General features: G+C 31.5%; 1 protein-coding gene across 1 annotated transcript in view; it reads left to right on the top strand.

Annotated features, from left to right (window-relative positions):
• Positions 1 to 19,317, top strand: part of LOC127716699 (eukaryotic translation initiation factor 5B-like) — a 90,904-nt gene that overhangs the window by 12,747 nt on the left and 58,840 nt on the right. Inside the window, exons 3-16 of the mRNA XM_052222930.1 lie at positions 630 to 735; positions 1,384 to 1,548; positions 3,022 to 3,202; positions 4,484 to 4,800; positions 5,153 to 5,228; positions 6,775 to 6,887; positions 7,931 to 8,047; positions 8,744 to 8,894; positions 10,773 to 10,865; positions 11,401 to 11,613; positions 13,715 to 13,914; positions 16,709 to 16,816; positions 17,364 to 17,474; positions 18,303 to 18,370. Coding sequence (XP_052078890.1) covers positions 630 to 735; positions 1,384 to 1,548; positions 3,022 to 3,202; positions 4,484 to 4,800; positions 5,153 to 5,228; positions 6,775 to 6,887; positions 7,931 to 8,047; positions 8,744 to 8,894; positions 10,773 to 10,865; positions 11,401 to 11,613; positions 13,715 to 13,914; positions 16,709 to 16,816; positions 17,364 to 17,474; positions 18,303 to 18,370 — 2,019 coding nt within the window. The remainder of the gene's footprint in view (positions 1 to 629; positions 736 to 1,383; positions 1,549 to 3,021; positions 3,203 to 4,483; positions 4,801 to 5,152; positions 5,229 to 6,774; positions 6,888 to 7,930; positions 8,048 to 8,743; positions 8,895 to 10,772; positions 10,866 to 11,400; positions 11,614 to 13,714; positions 13,915 to 16,708; positions 16,817 to 17,363; positions 17,475 to 18,302; positions 18,371 to 19,317) is intronic.

Raw genomic sequence — 19,317 nt, 5'->3', positions numbered from 1 at the left:
ACCAAGATGGCTGCCAGCAGGGGACTTAGTTTAACAAAGGACCCTATGGGAAATACATACAAATGCTTCTTCTAGAGGTGCACTGAATGGAATGAAACCAAACATGGCATACATTTTCCTTATGAGGTACTGATGAAGTGTTGCTACTTTGTTGCCGATTTACTATTCAAGATGGCCACCAGGATTTTTTATAAAATTACGGGGCCAATATTAAACCAAATTTGGCCTTAATCATTACTAGGGTATCTGTTATGATTTTAATCTATTTTTACATGATTTCCAAAACCAAAGTAGAACCAGGTAAGCGACACAGGCTCTTGAGAGCCTCTAGTTTTCTCTAGCAGACAAATATCTTGTAGAGGAGATTATTGAACGCATTACTTTATTGATTTATCATAGGGTCATCAAGGAGTGGATTTATGCAGCAGCCCCAGGTAATTTTGATGTAGGCCAGTAAAAGATATTTTAGACTGGCCCTATGGACCAGAAAAGTTTAGATAAAATTGCTCTCAGATATTCATATCAAAAAGCCAACCTAATGTCAATTCTTATGGCTACTCCTGTTTAATCCAAGTTAACATTTTTTGCGTTACATTAATTTATAAATGTGTATTTATTGTGCATTTTAGGGAAGACGATGTTGCAGCAGAAATTGAGACATTATCGATTGAATCAAAGAAGGGAGTTAACTCTGATACAGTTAATGAGGACGATCCACCTCCACAAAAGATAAAAGTAAAAATTGATTAGTACTTTTTATTAACCACATATTTTACAGAACAAATATGTTCAATTTGCTGTTTCAGAGTGTAAAGGACTATTGGTAGCTTCATTGTTGGTACCCCTAAATGAAAACAATGCCATGCCATTGGTTATATTTCCATTGTTTAGAACATTGTTTAGCCAATCACAATGTTCTTGTGTATGCTTTTGAAAATTTTACCCAGAATGCATTAGATTCTGAAATAGCAGTTGGGTTTATAGGAATTGAAACTTATATTTACATTAAATCTTCATTTCATGTGGAAAATAACAAAACAGAAAATTACTTGTATCAATTAATGAAAATAGCCAAAGTTGTATAAATAGAAATAATGAAAACTGAAGAAAGAAAAGTAAATAGAGATTAGACACAAAAAATAATGGTACAACATATGCAACGTATAAATGTTATAATAAGGCAATAAAAACAATGACATATAACTTGAGGTGATTTGATAGTAAAATATTTTTATATGAGTGAAGATGATTTTACTATATTTCAACAATTAAAATTTGTTGTGTTTTCACTATGAAAACAAAGTGTATAAATGTATATAGAACGTGGCATAAATTCAAATCAAGCAACTAAAATACATTTAATTGATATTTATTTTACTATAGTCAAAAAAGAAGAAAAATAAACACAAGAGTGACTCTGAAGACGACGGAGAAGAACCAGAAGAAGAAATGGTACAAGAGACGAAAGGAAAAAAGAAAACAAAACCAATGGCAACATTTGATATGTTGATGATGGATGATGAAAGTGGTGATGAGTTACCTTCAGATGTAAGGCTATGATTTATTCCTGAAGCATAAATATATATATATATACATAGATTCTACCACTGCATCAAGTGTGATTCGATATGTATCCATTGGAGACAGATAAATTTTCAAATTTAAAACGTGAGGCATGCCAAGCATTTTAAATATTAAACTTTAACTGGAGAGTGGATAAATTTTGTAGTGGAATCTGTTTCTCTAAAGATTTTAAGGCAATATATACAGCCAATCTTAATCCTTCTTTTCGAATGATTTGCAAAAATAGGTGTTCTTTCTATGTGATGTCATCAGGCATGGCTGCCTTTTTTCATGACGTCACAATAGGCAATTCAGAGGAAAGCAATATAATTTGATGTCATAATTGAATTTTGACCAATGAAGAACTAAGATCAAATGAACCACACTTTGATTAAATAAAAATAATCAACTGGTTAGGAAAAGAATAAATCATGTAAGAATTAGAGAATATATATAAATATTTACTTGACTTTAGCAAGTAGAAAAAAAAACAAGAATAATAATCATCTTCAACATGTCAAAATTTTGATATTCTTTTTCTTTATTACATTAACAAACATGATCTCTGTTACTAAACTTAGAACATATCTGTGAATTGTAGTTTATGGCTTATATCTGAAAAACTAGTTGATTTACAATACATGGATTTTAAGAGAAAAGTCGTGGTTATAAAGGTATGCGAAGAAATCACTTTCACCCGAGATTTTTCTCAGATATTTAAGTTACAAAATGATGTGTATATGTATAATCATACTTTACCTAGAAAACTGTTTTATTAAAAATAATACAGTAAAGTATTGCATGGCATATGAATCTATCTGTTTGATTTGATTAGTTCCATTGCTTAATATAGTGCATTTCACAATGCAGAAGAAAGAAATGTTTACCCATCAGTGGTCACAAACACTTTGATTATTTTATTGAGGTTGTATTTATTCCAATCAATCATCAACAGTATAAAATCTTGACCGCATACAAAATCTTTATGACAGTTCGATAATTGGAAATTGATTAAGATGGCATCTGTTAAAATTGTATTCAGGTTCAAAGGGAAATAATTTGAATTGCAGTAACGTTCATAAAATGCAATATGGCCTTAAATAGGACCAAAGGTGGCATGGCACCATATATTTCTACTAAAAAGTGTAGGTTGCCTAAACCTCCTGTATGAAACACTGTCTGCTGACTTGCAAAAAGCAAAGAACATGCATATTTAAACAGTTGTTTACATTCTCATCCTTGATGTCTCTCCGTTTATGAGAACTTTAGAAGTACAGTGCATCATAAGCCTATGAAGGCTGGCTGACATTATAAAATATGTTTTATATTTGTATTATTATGTTATATCAGGTTGCACTTTAATAAAACAATATATATATATATATATATATATATAGCAAAAATGTAGTACACCTTCATCCTTGAATTGTTTGTGCTAAATGATAAACTTACTTTCAGAATGAAGAAGAGGAAACTCCTGTGATAGAAACAAAAAAAGAGGAAGTTGTTGTAAAAGAAAAAGACAAAAAGAAAAAAGATAAAAAGAAGAAGAAAGACCAGGCTGAGGAAGATATTGATGCACTTTTAGCAGACATTGACAAACCTAAAGAGTCGAAAAAGAAAAAAAAGAAAAATAAGGGTAAGGGAAGAGTATACATGAAATGAAATACAATGAAACTCATACACAATGCCAAGAACCAAAACTCAAAAACAGAGTTCGAATTTGGGCAGTGAGTAACTTAGTGTTCTAGAGTAATGCCCCATTATAACTTGGAAAATTGAAAAAAAAATCGTTTTTGCACTCTTTAAGTTTGTCTCATTTCAAATTTTATGAAACTCATACACAAAGCTAAGAACCAAAATTTACAGACAGAGTTCAAATTGGGGTTGTGAGTCATTTACCATTCTAGAGTTATGCCCCTTTTTAACTTGGAAAAATTGCAATGCTTGAGCGGGGGAATGCGTGTCCTCAGAAACATTCTTCTTTAATTTTCAACTTAATTGCAACATTTAGGTATTATTTGTGAAAAATTAGCACATGTTTCAAATATTTAATTGCTATCACTTTAGGTATTATTTGTGAAAAATAAGCACATGTTTCAAATATTTAATTGCTATCACTTTAGGTATTGTTTGTGAAAAATAAGCACATGTTTCAAATATTTAATTGCTATCACTTTAGGTATTATTTGTGAAAAATAAGCACATGTTTCAAATATTTAATTGCTGTCACTTTAGGTATATTTGTGAAAAATAAGCACATGTTTCAAATATTTAATTGCTATCACTTTAGGTATTATTTGTGAAAAATAAGCACATGTTTCAAATATTAGATTGCTATCACTTGAAAGCTTATAAACATGATAATAATAATATATAAATTATCCTCTATAACATTGTGGTTAAAAATTTTTTATAGTGCTTCTAGAATGAAAATGAGCAAATTTGATATCCCTAAATATTTTGACATATTAAAATGTATCTGGAATGGAAAAGAAAAGATATGGTGTATTCATGACACATAATTTTTGATAAGCATGTGGCAAAAGTAATATCAGTGCTTTTATTGCTGTTCTCCCTCTTAAAGTCACAGTGAGACTTTCAATACGGATTAAAAAAATTTCCCTCACTGCAAGTTAAAGATAGCCCCTAGCATGGTTTTTAGTAGAATATATTGCAAGATATCAATTGGACTACACCTGTACATTGAAAAACACAGATGTGGGATAATATCAACAATTTACAGAAAATAATGGGCAAAGTCATCTAACAAATACTGTCTCTATTGCCTAACAATAAGTCTAATGCAACCACAGGGCATGTTAAGATATATGTTAGATGACTAGCATGCCAAACAACAGGAATTTGTTGTACAGTTTCAATTACCTCAATGACTTCAAGTTTCCACATTTGCCTTCAGATTTAACAGGTGAAGAAAATGAAGAAGGCAATGAAGTAAACGAAGAAGAGCAGTTAGCGGCTGAAATTGAATCAAAGATGGCTGCTGTCAAAGTGGTCACAATAGATGACTTATATGACGATGATGAAGACGATAAAAAGAAAAAGAGAAAAAAGAAGAAAGGAAAAACTGAAGAAAAAGATGGAGAGAAGAATGAGGAACAGGAAGGAGAAGAAGGAACAAAGGAAGAAGGAGATGATGATGATGAGTCAACAGTAAAAACTGCAGCACAAAAAAGAAAAGAAAAAAGAGATAGAGAAAAGCAGAAAAAATTATTAGTAAGTTTCATTTTAATAGTGTTTAAGTCTTTTCAACAAAAATAATAGTTAACTCTTTTAGATTAAAAAAAGATGATTAATCTATGGATTCTTATAAAGTTCAGGTTTGATTTAATATTTGCATAAAGTTCCTTTACATTGTAAAATATTCTGTTAAATAATGATAATGTTTTAAAAACAATTGTTTTACCATGAATTCAATTAGCAGAACAAAATGTGAAACGTTCTTACAACTTTTCATTCTCTCATGTTCATAATGGAGAACGTTGATTTCTATAAAGTTGCTTGTATTAGGTTAAGAAGGGGGAATGCAGGAAAAAAATTGAAAATATGATTGTTATATCTTTTAAAGGATAAGAAAAAATCAAAAGGTAAAAAGGAACAAGAGACTGGAGGGGAGACTGCAGCAGATGAGGCTAAGCCAGAAGGTTAGTCAGATAAGTACAGTCAAACCTGCTTTTAAGGTCAACTCTATTAAGTGGAAACATGTCTTATCAGGTCACCCTCTTCTTGTCCCGCTGAAGTAATATCTATGCATTTTGAACCTCAAATCAAAGGTCCCCTTTCTTGTTAAGTAAATTTTCTATTTTTCCTACTAGGAAGACATTTATATGCAGGTTTGACTCTAATTGAATGACAAAAGGCGTAAAGGACCTTATTTGTTACAAATTTTCCTACATTTCAAAAATAAAATTTGATTTTTTAACAGAATAAACTTATGGGTTCCAAAGCAAAAGTTTTGAACTTAATTATTTTTATGGGTTTCCTATAGCAAAATATTACTTTGTCATATCTGCATAAGGGGCTAGGCATCTGTAATCAATAACTCCTAATAAAGACGATATCAATAAATTTTTAAATGTAATTTGTAATCATTATTTTGATAGGACAGCATCACATATTTTGTAACCAATGGAAACCGCCATTTTGAATTTTAAATACATTTGTATGTGATTTCTTTAATTATAAACAAACTAATCAGCTGTCTCACCTGAAACTTTTTTTTTATTTTGAAGCATACACAAGGCCAATAAATGTCTAATATTTTCTTAATGCTGGAAGCATGTCTATGTAGCCATAGTTAGAGTTCCATGGACAGAATAATGTTCCGCTGAATTTTCGAATTATGAGACTAAAACACTGAGGTTATGTTAAAAATAAATCTAATTGAAGCATTTATATTTGATACGAAAAGCCACAAGTAAAAAACATCAAAAGTCTTTGAAACTTTATGCATATTGATTGTGTTGTCCATTAACTTTTGGATTAGCCCTCATATACAAATAATAGCATGCAAAAGGAAAAGATATGAATATATTTACTAACCATGCATACCCTTTTTTAATGGAAATCCTTATTGTATATTATATTGAAAGCTGAAATAGAACTTTTTAAAATTATTTTCTTATTTGTGGCCTCAAACGCAAATAAAGTATTAATGAACAAAAACTAAAAACACATATCTATGGGAAACAGCTCTCCTAGACGATTGCATAAAAGCTTTATTTTAATCTAAAACAACTGTCCTCAAATCATTTTGCAAACAAACTCTGAAGCCACTGCATCATACATGTCTTACAAACATATCTACAAAGAAAAATAAAGGAATAGAATAAATTCGTTCATATCTATCTATAAAACAGTATTTAAATGATGTTCTTTTAAGATCTGTTCAAAAAACTTAATGCGTTTACAATTATTGATAAATTAATACAAAAAGTTTCACATGGGTGGGAAGGTGGGGAAACTTTACTGCACTAAGGCTGAGCTTGAAATGGTCAAAATATGAAAATATATTTTCAATGTAAACTTTTACCGCTAATGACCAGTCCGTGCTATCATTCAAAATAAACTTTAAACTCTTAACTTTGTTAAGGTGACTTATTGTTATGCTAAAATAGTTTAAAAAATTTCACAGTATAACAACAAACCCATGTGCTTCTGAAAGTTAATGAATACATTTATAAATTGCAGGAGAAAAAGGTGAAGATGAAAAAGCAACAGAGGAGGAGGAAGAAGCAAAACCAGGAAAAAAGAAGAAAAAGAAAGGAGAAGATGAAAAGGAAAAGAAAAAGAAAAAAGCACCAGTAAGACTCTTGTTCAAATTGAGAGAAAAAAAGTTTTTGTAATGTTTGAATTGAAACAAATAACAACTTTCCTGTTCAATTATTTAGTCCCCTACTGACGAAGTTAAAGGGGACTTAATGTTTGCACTCCGTCAGTCGTCTGTCTGTCTGTCTGCCTGTCCATCCGTCAGTCAAGCATATCAGTTTTCCACACTTTTTTTCTTCATGCTTTATATAAAGATATTGATTTGATATTTGGTGTATTGTTTTATCATGACAAGTTACAGATCAAGTTTGAATTTTGTTCTGGTCTTATGATTTTGTTCAGAGTTATGGTCCTTGGACTTAGAAAATTCACTCAAATAATCAATTTTCCACATTTGTTTTTGTCATGCTTGAAGATATTGACTTGATATTTGTTATATAGTTTACATCATGACAAGTTATAGATCAAGTTAGCATTTTGTTCCAGTACGATGAATTTTTAACCGGTAGGGGACTATGTATTGCCAGGCAATACTCACAGAATGCTTGTTAAATTATGATTGAAAATAAATCTCAAAAGTATGTTTTATAATGAGGTATTTTCAAACTTAACGGGGAAAACATAGTGCAATAACATTAATTATTCCATATTGATAGAACCTTAGTAGGTTTTTCTATATGAATTGGATTTTGAATAAATAAGCATATTCACCTGCGGATAAAGTATATTCACCGCGCAAAACGTCGCGTGCTTTTACGTTATGTTAAAATCGTTTGCTGTACAATTGGTTTTGGTAAATAATTGTCATTATATACATTTCTCTTGGTACTCTCTCGGAATATGGAATAAAACAATTACTGTCTTTTGTTTCGGTAAATATGTGGTTTAAATGACTTTTGAAAAACTGATATTCACTTCGGCCGCTGGCCTCAGTGAATATCAGTTTTTCAAAAGTCAATAAAACCACATATTTACCTCATCAAAAGACAGTAATTGTATAATGCAAGTTTTTTCCATGACATCATCAAGATGAAATCAGATATAGTAATTATTATTAACATATTCTGTTATTTGGTAGGTTGCTATAATTAAAGCACAATTACAAGCACTGAAGGAGGAACAAGAAAGACTCCAAAAAGAAGAGGAAGAGAGAATCAGACTAGAAGAAGAAAAAATAGCACAAATTGAGGAAGAGGTATGTTATTAGATTTACATGATAGAAGTGTTATCATTTATTAACAAAAAATTGCATGTTCTGCATAATTAGACGACACAAAAGTCATTATTTAATAAACAGTGATTCGTCCACATGGTCTGCACTCTGCAGTGATCTAGATTCATATGGTCGTCAGTCATATATCAGATGTAATGACAAAAAATTTAATAGTGAATAATTCTTTGATGAATAGTACATCAAAATAAAAAAATAATTGAGAAAAAAATTTAATTACATCTGGTTTGTTGGAGACCCATGATAAAATTATCATTTATTTCTTTTATATAAAATTGAATATATTTGTTCTCTCATCTATCATTGGTTGACTCAATCTCGGATAGGATAAAGAGAAATCTGCATTTCACATATGTATGGACCCCAAATGTAGCTTTTGTAGAATTACAACTGCTGTTTATTTATTTATTTTTTAGGGGGTATCAATATTTTAGGCTTGAGGAAAAGTTGTATTTCATGGATATTTGATTTGGTAATTTTGCCAAAATCTATATACAAGCCTACAAAAATTTTGTTCTCCATTGAAAATTTGGTTCAACCTTTACCCATGAAATCAACGAAATTTGTTATCCCACAAATAATAGCGAATCTACAGTATTAGCATATTGTAGAATCTTTTTAGAAGAATGGGTTTTCTTCATTATTGTTCAATTTACATAGAAAAAGAAAGAACAAGAGAAGAGAGAAAAGAAGAAACTGAAAGAAAAAGAGAGAAAAGAAAGATTGAGAGCTGAAGGAAAATTATTAACAGATAAACAAAAACAGGATAAAAGAAGAGCACAAGACATGTTGGAAGCAATGAAGGCACAAGGTTTGTATACAAAATTATTGCATCATTTGAAAACTATCAAAAAGGTGATAGAGAGTGAATATTAATTAGAAAGCAACACAACATTTTAGAATAAACTACAATGGCCACATTACAATGTTTAACGTTGAGTAGGCATATGCACCCTGTAGCAAGCTCTGAATATCCTAGTCTCAAGTTATAAATGAATTAACCAGTAATGATCAAATCAAACTGAATACCTTTAGCATGCTTTCAGAATTGTGTGTAAGAAAATCAAGATCAAGCGTGAAGAGTATTTTGCATATGTCAGAGTGAAAATATTCAACCTTCATGGAATTCTTCACTGAATTTTTTTCAGCTAGTGACATTCATTTGAAAATTCTGAATACTTTTATATTTTTTGTTTGTTGGTATTTAACACCACTTTCAGGAATATGAAATTAAGAAGATGTGGTATGATTGCCAATGAGACAACTCTCCACCAGAGACCAAATGACATAGAAGTAGGCAACTATATGTCATCTTATGACTTTCAACAATGAGCAAAGCAAGCTGTAAAAGGCACCCAAATGACAAATGTGAAACAATTCATACAAGAAAACTAACAGCCTGATTTATGTACAAAAGCCTGATTTATGTGCAAGACAAAAAAAGAAAAACAAATGTGATATACAGCAACAAATGACAATAACCTAAACTTAGGCTCCTAACTTGGAAGAGGCACATGCAGAATGTGGCGATGTAAAACATTTCCCATCAGGGCATGCAACCCTCCTCGAACTGAGACAGTGGTAAAACAGAACAACACAAGAAGAAACTGTACAAGACATTAAACGAATAAAAATATGATAAAAGCAACAAACAACAGCCACTCAATGGCAGACTCCTGACTTGGGACAGGCACATGTTTTGTCTAATCATGGTGGCCACACTTTTTTTCTTCATGCGTGAAGATATATTGATTTGATATTTGGTGTATTGTTTTATCATGACAAGTTACAGATCAAGTTCAAATTTTGTTCCAGTCTGATGATTTTGTGCAGAGTGATGGTCCTTTGACTTAGAAAATTCACTGAAATAATCAGTTTTCCGCACTTTTTATGCCCCCGCTGTAGCGGAGGGGGCATTAAGTTTTACCCTTGTCCGTCTGTAAGTACGTACTTATACACAACCGTTCTAGAGTTATGCGTGTTTACAAATAGAAAAATTGCTGAATTTTTAGTTTCTGTTCTCTACTTAAGTTAGCCTCAACCAAATGTTATGAGACTTACACACAATGCTTATTACCACAAAACTCAGATCAAGTTCTAATTTGGGTAGCGTCACTTTTACTGTTCTTCAGTTATGTCCCTTTATAACTATATGATATGCAAGCAGGGGCATCATCTGTGTCCACATGTGGACACTATCCACATTTATTTTTGTCATTCTTGAAGATATTGATTTGATAATTGGTATATAGTTTTATCATGACAAGTTACAGTTCAAGTTTTAATTTTGTTCCAGTCTGATGATTTTGTGGAGAGTTATGTTCCTTTGACTTAGAAAATTCACTCAAATAATCAGTTTTCTGCACTTTTTTTCGTAATGCTTGAAGATATTGATTTGAAAATTGGTATATAGTTTTATCATGACAAGTTACAGATCAAGTTTGAATTTTGTTCCAATCTGATGATTTTGTGCAGAGTTATGGTTCTTGGACTTAGAAAATTCACTTAACTAATTAATTTCCACACTTTTTTTAGTCATGCTTGAAGATATCGACTTGATATTTGTTATATAGTTTACACCATGACAAGTTATAGATCAAGTAAGGATTTGTTCCAATACAATAAATTTTTAACCGGTAGGGGACTATGTATTGCCATGCAATACTCACAGAATGCTTATTTATTATAGGATTTGAAATTCCATCTAAAGATGATGGGCCTAAGAAAAGACCTGTTTATGACAACAAAAAGAAGAAAAAACAACAACAACAAAAAGCAGCAGGTAGATATATCGAAATTTTTTAGAGTTATCTCTCTTACTTCATTCAAGCGATAGTCTAAATCTAGGCAGTTTTAGTTTAAGTTGATAATTTTTTTGTTCTTTTTAGAGCAGACCAGACATTATGAATTGAATATTAAAGGAGATTAATTTGCAGTGAGCTTTTGAAAATTCATTGGACCATGAATGTCTTATGTTACCTTTGAAAAAAATATCCTTTTCTGTTTAACCGTCTTTTTTAAACCTATGTGTGTAAATATATTTTAAAGCTGGGGCTGAGCTTTATTCTATTTCTTGTATGTGTAGTGTTATAGATATGATTTTGTGTAAATTAGCTTTTATCCAAATTTACTGTCATTTCATGTCTGTATAACTCATGACATCGATATCGTTTTAAAAAAATGTTTTTTTTATCTATAGATGGGAAAGGTTATTCTGAAAATTGTTTAAATGGTAGATATGCATAAGATTCTAATATTGTAAAATAAAAATATGACCCAAAATAGTTTCCCTTCACCTTTGTTTATTGTTGTCATAGAAACACAAGAAGAAAGAACACCATCTCCCACAGAAGAGACAACAGTAGAATCAAAGGATGAAGCAACTACGCCATCTTTAGAGGAGGAGAAACCAGTAGCAGATACCAGTACTCAGGAAAAAGAAAACGAAGAGGAAGGAAATGATATAAAAGATGATTGGGCTGCTGACAGTGAAGAGGAAGAGGAAAAACCAACCAAAGAGACTGAAACAGGTACAGTACACATGATGATTCAGTTAAAAATTACTTTTGGGGATGATTTATGCTGGTGATTGTTTATTATTCACTCTTGAAAATATATCTGTATCTGTATATCAGTAATAAATGACTGAGTTGTAAGTCTAGGGTGTTTAACTGCAGTCATCAAATATCACTGTATTTCACCGCAAGTTACCAGCAACCACGCAACAGAACTTTTGTCAAGCCTGCCAAGGCAAAAGTTGGTGTTTCTTTTACATTGTTGTTCTCTTTATAATTATTAACACTTAATATTGAGTTTACTGATACAAAACTAAGTCTGGTGTCGAGATAATTGAAGAATAAAACAAATTGATCAGTTATATTTTCCTCTTTATGTCTTTTGTCAAGTTTGCTGGTCAGCAGTTCTTTTTCTCCCTATATGCATTCAAACATACAAGCCATGTCACTCAGTACTCTTTGGTTACTTTACCTCCATTTATTCGACAAAATGAATTCACAACAGGATCATACATAATACATTGATCAATCTTTTTACCTCTAAATATTTTCATATCTATAAATGTTTTTACATCTCTTTCTTCTTTCTGCAGTTAAACCTTAAAATGGTTAATTGACCCCCGCGCAACGCATTGCGAGGGACATAGAAACACCGGGCGCCCGGTCTTATTAGCGCTCTCACGTGTACAGTTCTTGCCAGATTTTTATGAAACTTTTATCATAGGTTTATATCAGCAATGTTTGGATGAGTTGGAAAAACAAGGCCGATCAATTATTTTTAAAAGAGTTATGCCTCTTGGAAACATTAATTATATGGAAGATTGCATTGTTAGCGCTCTCATGTGTACAATTCTTGCCAGATTTTTATGAAACTTATATCATAGGTTTATATCAGCAATGTCTTCAACGAGTTCAAAAATCAGTGCTGATCCAGTTATTTTTAAAAGAGTTATGTCCCTTGGAAATATTGATTGTATGGAAAATTGCATTGTTAGCGCTCTCATGTGTACAATAGACTTTTTTCATATTACGGACTTTTGACTCCCAAGTTTATATTTTTTCGACAGGTTACCTACTCTGTGGTAGGACATCTTGGTATCAAGTCAAGTAAGAGTAACATAAAGAAGTAAAATCAAGCTTTCAATCGGTACAATTTTTGAGGAAAATTAACTGCTTCATATTTACTTAGCACGACAAAATCATCGGAAAACAGGAACCTCTCCCCTCAAATTACACCGATTATATGTTTGATTTTACTTATTTTGGTTGCTCTTACTTGATCGAGTACCAGGATGTCCTACCATAGAAAAGGTAACCTGTTGAAAAATTATATAATCCGGAGTCAAAAGTCGGTAATATGAAAATAGTCTATTCTTGCCAGAATTTTATGAAACATATCATACATGTAGGTTTATATCAGCAAAGTCTTTGGCACTTTTGAAAATAAGTGCTGATCAAATATTTTTATGCCCTTTAGAAAAAAATAATTATAATGGAAATTGCATTTGCTCTGAAGCCTTCATTTCTCTTAAGATATTTATAAATTGTTTTAAAGAACAAAAAAAAAAGAAGTGTTTTTTTAATTATTGCCCTTGTGCCTTGGAAAGATGAAATATGTGCAATGCGGGGGACATTGGAACTCTTTTCTTTTATTTATTAAAGACCTATCAATTTATAATTTTACTATGAATACTGTGGATTCATTTATTTTTGTGGGTATCAATTTTCGTGGATTGAGGAAAACTTGCATTTTCGTGGATATTTGATTTCTTTGTTTTGCTAAAATCTTCATACAAGCTTATAGAAAATTTGAAATTCGTTGAACATTTGAATTCGTGGTTCCCCTGTATCCACGAAATCCACGAAAATTGGTATCCCACAAAAAATAGTGAATTCACAGTAGATGAATTTCAAATTTTTGCCTTTTCCTGTACATTTCCTATGTCACAATGCTTATGTCATTATATCGCAGTAAGAACCCATTGAAAGATAAAGCATACAAAATGATGTCATTTATTTCTATTGACCTTGTAGCTCATTCATAAAAAACAACTTGAGATTGGTTTAATGAATAAAATAGCTGGATATTGAAAATCTAATCCTTTTTTTCTCTCAGAGAAACCCAAACCAGCCCCAGTGACAGTGTCAGTGAAGGCAGATGAAGAATCAGAAGAAGAAGATGAAGAGGAATCGGAAGAAGAGGAGGAGGAAAGTGGAGAAGAAGACGAATCAGAAGAAAGTGAATCTGAGAGTGAAGAGGAATCTGAAGAAGATGATGAACTTACCCCTGTGGAGAAAGCTAGAGATAGAATTATGGTAGTTATATTTGTAATCCTTAGCTTATTGTTGATGATTACAGTTGCTGTCTTTCTATTATTGTTTTGAGATATCAAGCAAAAACATAAAAATTGGTCGGGATCCGTTATTCAATGGCGATAACTCTAATAATTTTGGTAGAAATGCAAATTAGGTGGATCTTAACATTCTGAGTATTTTTTCTAATAATATTTTCTCTATTATGGTTTTCAAGAATTACTGCAGTACATGATATTGTTCTAAACATAACGCCTTTGGAACTACAGTCGCATACCGCTTAATAGCATAATTTGGTTAATTGCATAATTTTCTCCTGCACAAAACCATTTCCCATTCATCTAATGTTAAATTATTCGGTTATATGCATAGCCTTACAAGTGGCCTCTCGGTTAATTGCATAGAAAATAATTGCCGGCTAGATATGCTTAGTTCAAACTGACAAGATTTTTGACCAGAAATGGCAATTTGGTAAGTATATTTTTCTTGAATGCATCATTATTTTCGTTATTATTTCATATTCGCTTTTGTGTTATTAAAATAAAGTTTAAAAACAGTTTCTTTCGTGTTTATATGATGGAGTTTTACTTTAAAATAACCCTCAATGTGTACACAGGTGAAGTTTCCCATTTTCTAATTTAAGCCTCCAGGTCATAAAATGTCAAAACAGGTAATTGTAAAAACATGACCATTCTATCCCAAAAGGTGTTAATTATTGATTGGATTTTAAGCATTGTCCATAGATTACATTTGGGGTGAATTTTAAAAACAATAACGCCTGCTAATTTACTTTGAAAGACCATCCAATGTGTACTCTCGCAATTCTGCTTGGGGTGATTTGCATTTATGTTAAACATTTCAGGGTATTTATATATGGTTGAAGAATTTTATTCGTCAATCATTTATTTTTATTATTTTTGGAAAAGAGCATTCACTTCTAATTATTATATTTTCACACGTTCAACACTTGTGTCCAGCAAATAACCCGTACAGGGCCCCTTTACCTGTTTACTGCTTTGCATATACGAAACTAACGAGGTTAAAGAAACAGTGTTACATCACTGTGCAAGCGGTAGATACTGCATATCAAAGGCAGTTCATTACACATTTATTGTTAAAAATGATATTAAACTGTGTAGTATAGTTGAACAGTTTATTTTAATCAAAGCGTAATGATGTACATTGTACCTACGGGTCATAGAAACAAATCTATTTTTAGAACAATTTGTTCTAATTTTGTATCCCAGGTAAAGGAAACGTCGGTACGCAAATAAACTAAAACAAAAACAAAATGTGTTTATAAACTTTATTAAGGGCATACGATACAGTTACAGGGGAAGTAATGACGTTGCTAACGTAAATTGTTATTTTCGCGACATCAAACTGTGACTTATCATGAAAAGATGCAGTTTTCGACTGATTTTTATCATTCAAACTGATTTAACTTGAAAACGAGTTCATGGACCCCTCTTTTTTAAAATGACATTTGGTTTGATTACGTAGGAAGATTATGTGTACCAATTTTCATGAAAAAGTCAATAGTGCAATTTTTTTTAATTTGATAAAATACAGCAAAAAATGATGTTTTTTTCTACATTCATGAACATTTGATAAATATGAGTTATTTGTAAAAATAAAATGTACAAATTTATAGAACATTATATACAACAGAAATTACAAATAATTTAACAAAAAACAGCTTGTGTTTATCTTTTAAAACAAAAAAGTTATGTATTTCTGTTGAAAGGAAGAATACATCCACAAATCCGAATTTTTTTAGGAAATATCTGAAATTTCAACCTCAATTTACTCAAAAAGTAGCACATGATGGTATATTTTTTATTACATATTTGATTTAATCAGGTAAAAAATAGCCTATATGCAAATTTTCATCAAAATTTCATTATGGGATCAAAACTGTATCGTATGCCCTTAAAAGAATACAAAACACAATAACATGAATAACACTAGACTTATAACTTTTATTAGAATAAATCAACATTCAACATGTTGTAAGTGGATTATGGCCGTTCATCTTTCTTCAGGGATTTCCTTTACTGATCTTTACTATCAATGTTATTTCACTCCGTAATTTGGCATTTCGGATATAAGCATACTCCGCTTAATTGCATAATTTTGTCTGACAAATAGGCTATGCAAAATAACTGGAATCGACTGTATATTTATTTTGATTAAATTCCTATGGGATTTGCAGCTATATTCAAATACACAATAAAATCTACATGGGGCTTATAGGAAAGTGTTTGGTGTTTTAAAATAATATTGCAATAGCTGATGATATTCATGTTATGTCTGTTATAACAAAAGGTGCTATGCATTGATGAAAAAATGCATTATCAAGGAAGACACAAGCACAATTCTGGAGTATGTAGTATTATTATAAACCAATGGTAGCACCATTTTTATGCCCCATCTAGGGGCATTATGTTTTTCGGTCTGTGCGTCTTCGTTCGTCTGTCGGTTCCTCTGTCCGTCTTTCGTCCGTCTGTTCCGCTTCAGGTTAAAGTTTTTGGTCAAGGTAGTTTTTGCTGAAGTTGAAGTCCAATCAACTTGAAACTAAGTACACATGTTCCCTATGATATTATCTTTCGAATTATAATGCCAAATTAGAGTTTTGACCCCAATTTCATGGTCCACTGAACATAGAAAATGATAGTGCGAGTGTATTATGGACACATTCTTGTTTGTTGTGAAATCTGCAGTAAGAAGATCATGATGTACTAAATTGCTTTTGCATTAAATATTTTAAGTATTTAATAATCAATGTATCTTTCAGAAAAGAAAAGAAGAAGCAGAGAAAAATAAATCAATAGACAATCTGAGGGCACCTGTCATCTGTGTATTGGGCCACGTAGATACAGGCAAAACTAAAATCTTGGACAAGGTAAAGTTTGCTGTTGAAGTACATATGAACTGTGTACAGATAGACTTGTGTCTGAGTATTTGATCATGTAGACACTGTCAAATAAAAAAAAAATCCAACACTTATCATTCATCAGTAAGATTAAATACAAATTTTTTCAGCCTTTATTATATTTTCAAGAAATCAAAATTTAAAGAAAGTAGTTCATAAGAATGATTTTAACATCAACTACATCAAACAATGAATATATTGTGCAGAATGCAAACTACAGTAAATTCACAAACTATTGGGATGTTTTTATTAATGCGAAAAATGTGACAGTATTCAGTTTTCCATAGCAATAACTTGCATTCATAATTTCAGTAGATTTTCCTTCACATAAGTTTTGCAATTGCATTAATTAGATCTCACATTTTTACCAGAATCCTGTAATAACTAGTAAATGCACACATTAATTTCTGAATTTACAGTACACAATTCCCAATAAATTTCTAGGAAATCAATTGAAATCCATATTAAATAAACAGATTAAAGAATTTCATTGTTTATATAACCTTTTAATTTTCAGTTACGAAGAACAAATGTACAAGATGGTGAAGCAGGGGGAATAACCCAACAGATTGGTGCTACAAATGTTCCTTTTAGTGCCATTAAAGAAAGCACAAAAATGTGTAAAGAGGTGAAGATCAAATTTTACAAATAGTTTCGATCAGATTACTACGCGATTACAACGATCACATATACACTAGACATGTTTGGAACAGACCGCTGAATGTTTGGCAAATATGAAAACATTTATGGCTAGCACAATATTAGAAGGAATTGCCTTGGTGGTCTCGTAGTAGCATGTTTGCCATAAGTGTGTGAGGTTGTGGTTTGAACCCTGGCCAGTTCAAATCAAAGACTTTAAAATTTGTATTTGCTGCTTCTCCACTAAGCACACACCATTAAGGAGTAAGAGCAGAGACTGGTCTACTAGGAGTCAGAGTAATGTGTCTGTAAAGTGTGACATGTCGTCCTGCGGACTGTTACCTTGTAAACTAGCAAGTTAAAAATCTGGCTCAGCCTGTTGGTCTAGTACAAAGCAGGGTTAATATACATATTACGTTGACATGTTCTCGTCCCGAATATGCATTTAATTTGCCTCTGGACATTAAGCAGCTGTCTATCATCATCATCATCATCAATATCAGAAGGCATAAACCACTGTGTCATGATACAATTAGTTATAATTGTAAATTCATTGTTAACAGCTGCTTTTGACTAAAATTCATCAGGGATAGCAGGCTGATATTATTGTCTGCCAGATCAGTGTTTGCTCCACATAAGACTTATATGTAGCTTTCAAAACAATAAATACCAAAAAATTGCACGTAATTTGTAAAGCATTTAGTAGGATGTAAATTTTGCAGCTTTAAGTCTTCTACAAATTTTTCTGCTTTAACTGATATTTATTGTTTAGACTAACTAATGCTAATACATTATTTAAGTCCCTTACTTCTTTTAGTTTCAGAAAGCTGAATTGAAATTACCTGGAATGTTGATTATTGATACACCTGGCCACGAGTCTTTCAGGTAAGTAAGCTAAATTTAAATCTGGCTTCCATTTAGATATATTTAGTTTGCTTAACTATAATGAATACAACTATAAACTAGGTTGGATTTACTAGATATTCAAGAACTTTAAGTGATGCTATCATCAAACAAAAAGCCTTGGAAGACATAATTAAATTGGATCCCTCCAGATGAAAAAGGCATCAAATAATTAGTAAAATCTATTTTTATATCTCCGCCGCAGCAGTGGGTGCATTAAGTGTAACCCTTGTCCCTCCATCTGTATGTCTGTATGTCACAAAATTAATTTCCGTTCTCTTTAACTTTAGTTTGCCTCAACCAAATGTTATGAAACTTATACACAATGCTTATTACCACAAAGCTCAGTTCAAGTTTGGATTTTACCGTTCTTGAGTTATGCCCCTTTATAACGTTATATGCAAGAAAGGGGCATCATCTGTGTCCCATGGACACATTGTCTATTTATTTAAAACAGAGATGTTCAGATTTCTTAAGTTTTAGATGATCTTTCACAGACTTCTTAGCCAACATTGCATGCCTGTGTCAGTTTCTGTTGTTCATCTGCCAGGCATTGATAAATAATAAACTACATATCCTTATGTGAGTTTTTCAATTAATTTGACCACACATATATCAGACAGAGCGTTGCCATTTAAATTTACCTGAATTTGGAACTAATGAATTTTCAGAACACTCCTTTCCCAACAACAGAAAGAATTTTTTATCATTTAAATTTCCTAAATATCACTCGGACCATCAAAAAGTGTACTCCTACCCTTCATATTAAAATTTCAAATGTATGTTCCCCCTCAATCCAGGATCTGAATAAATGAAATGGCCCTATCTTATCTGTGTTTGCCTCATTTCTCATTTACATCCTTCAGGTTATAAATATCAAGGCAATTTACACTATTATATTTACCCTATGCACAGATTCAATTCAATTT

The sequence above is a fragment of the Mytilus californianus genome, unplaced genomic scaffold, assembly GCF_021869535.1.
Source record: "Mytilus californianus isolate M0D057914Y unplaced genomic scaffold, xbMytCali1.0.p SCAF_9, whole genome shotgun sequence".
Classification (NCBI taxonomy): Eukaryota; Metazoa; Mollusca; class Bivalvia; order Mytilida; family Mytilidae; genus Mytilus; species Mytilus californianus.
The sequence above is the reverse complement of the archived record's forward strand: the minus strand, read 5'-3'. Positions and strand labels throughout refer to the sequence as shown.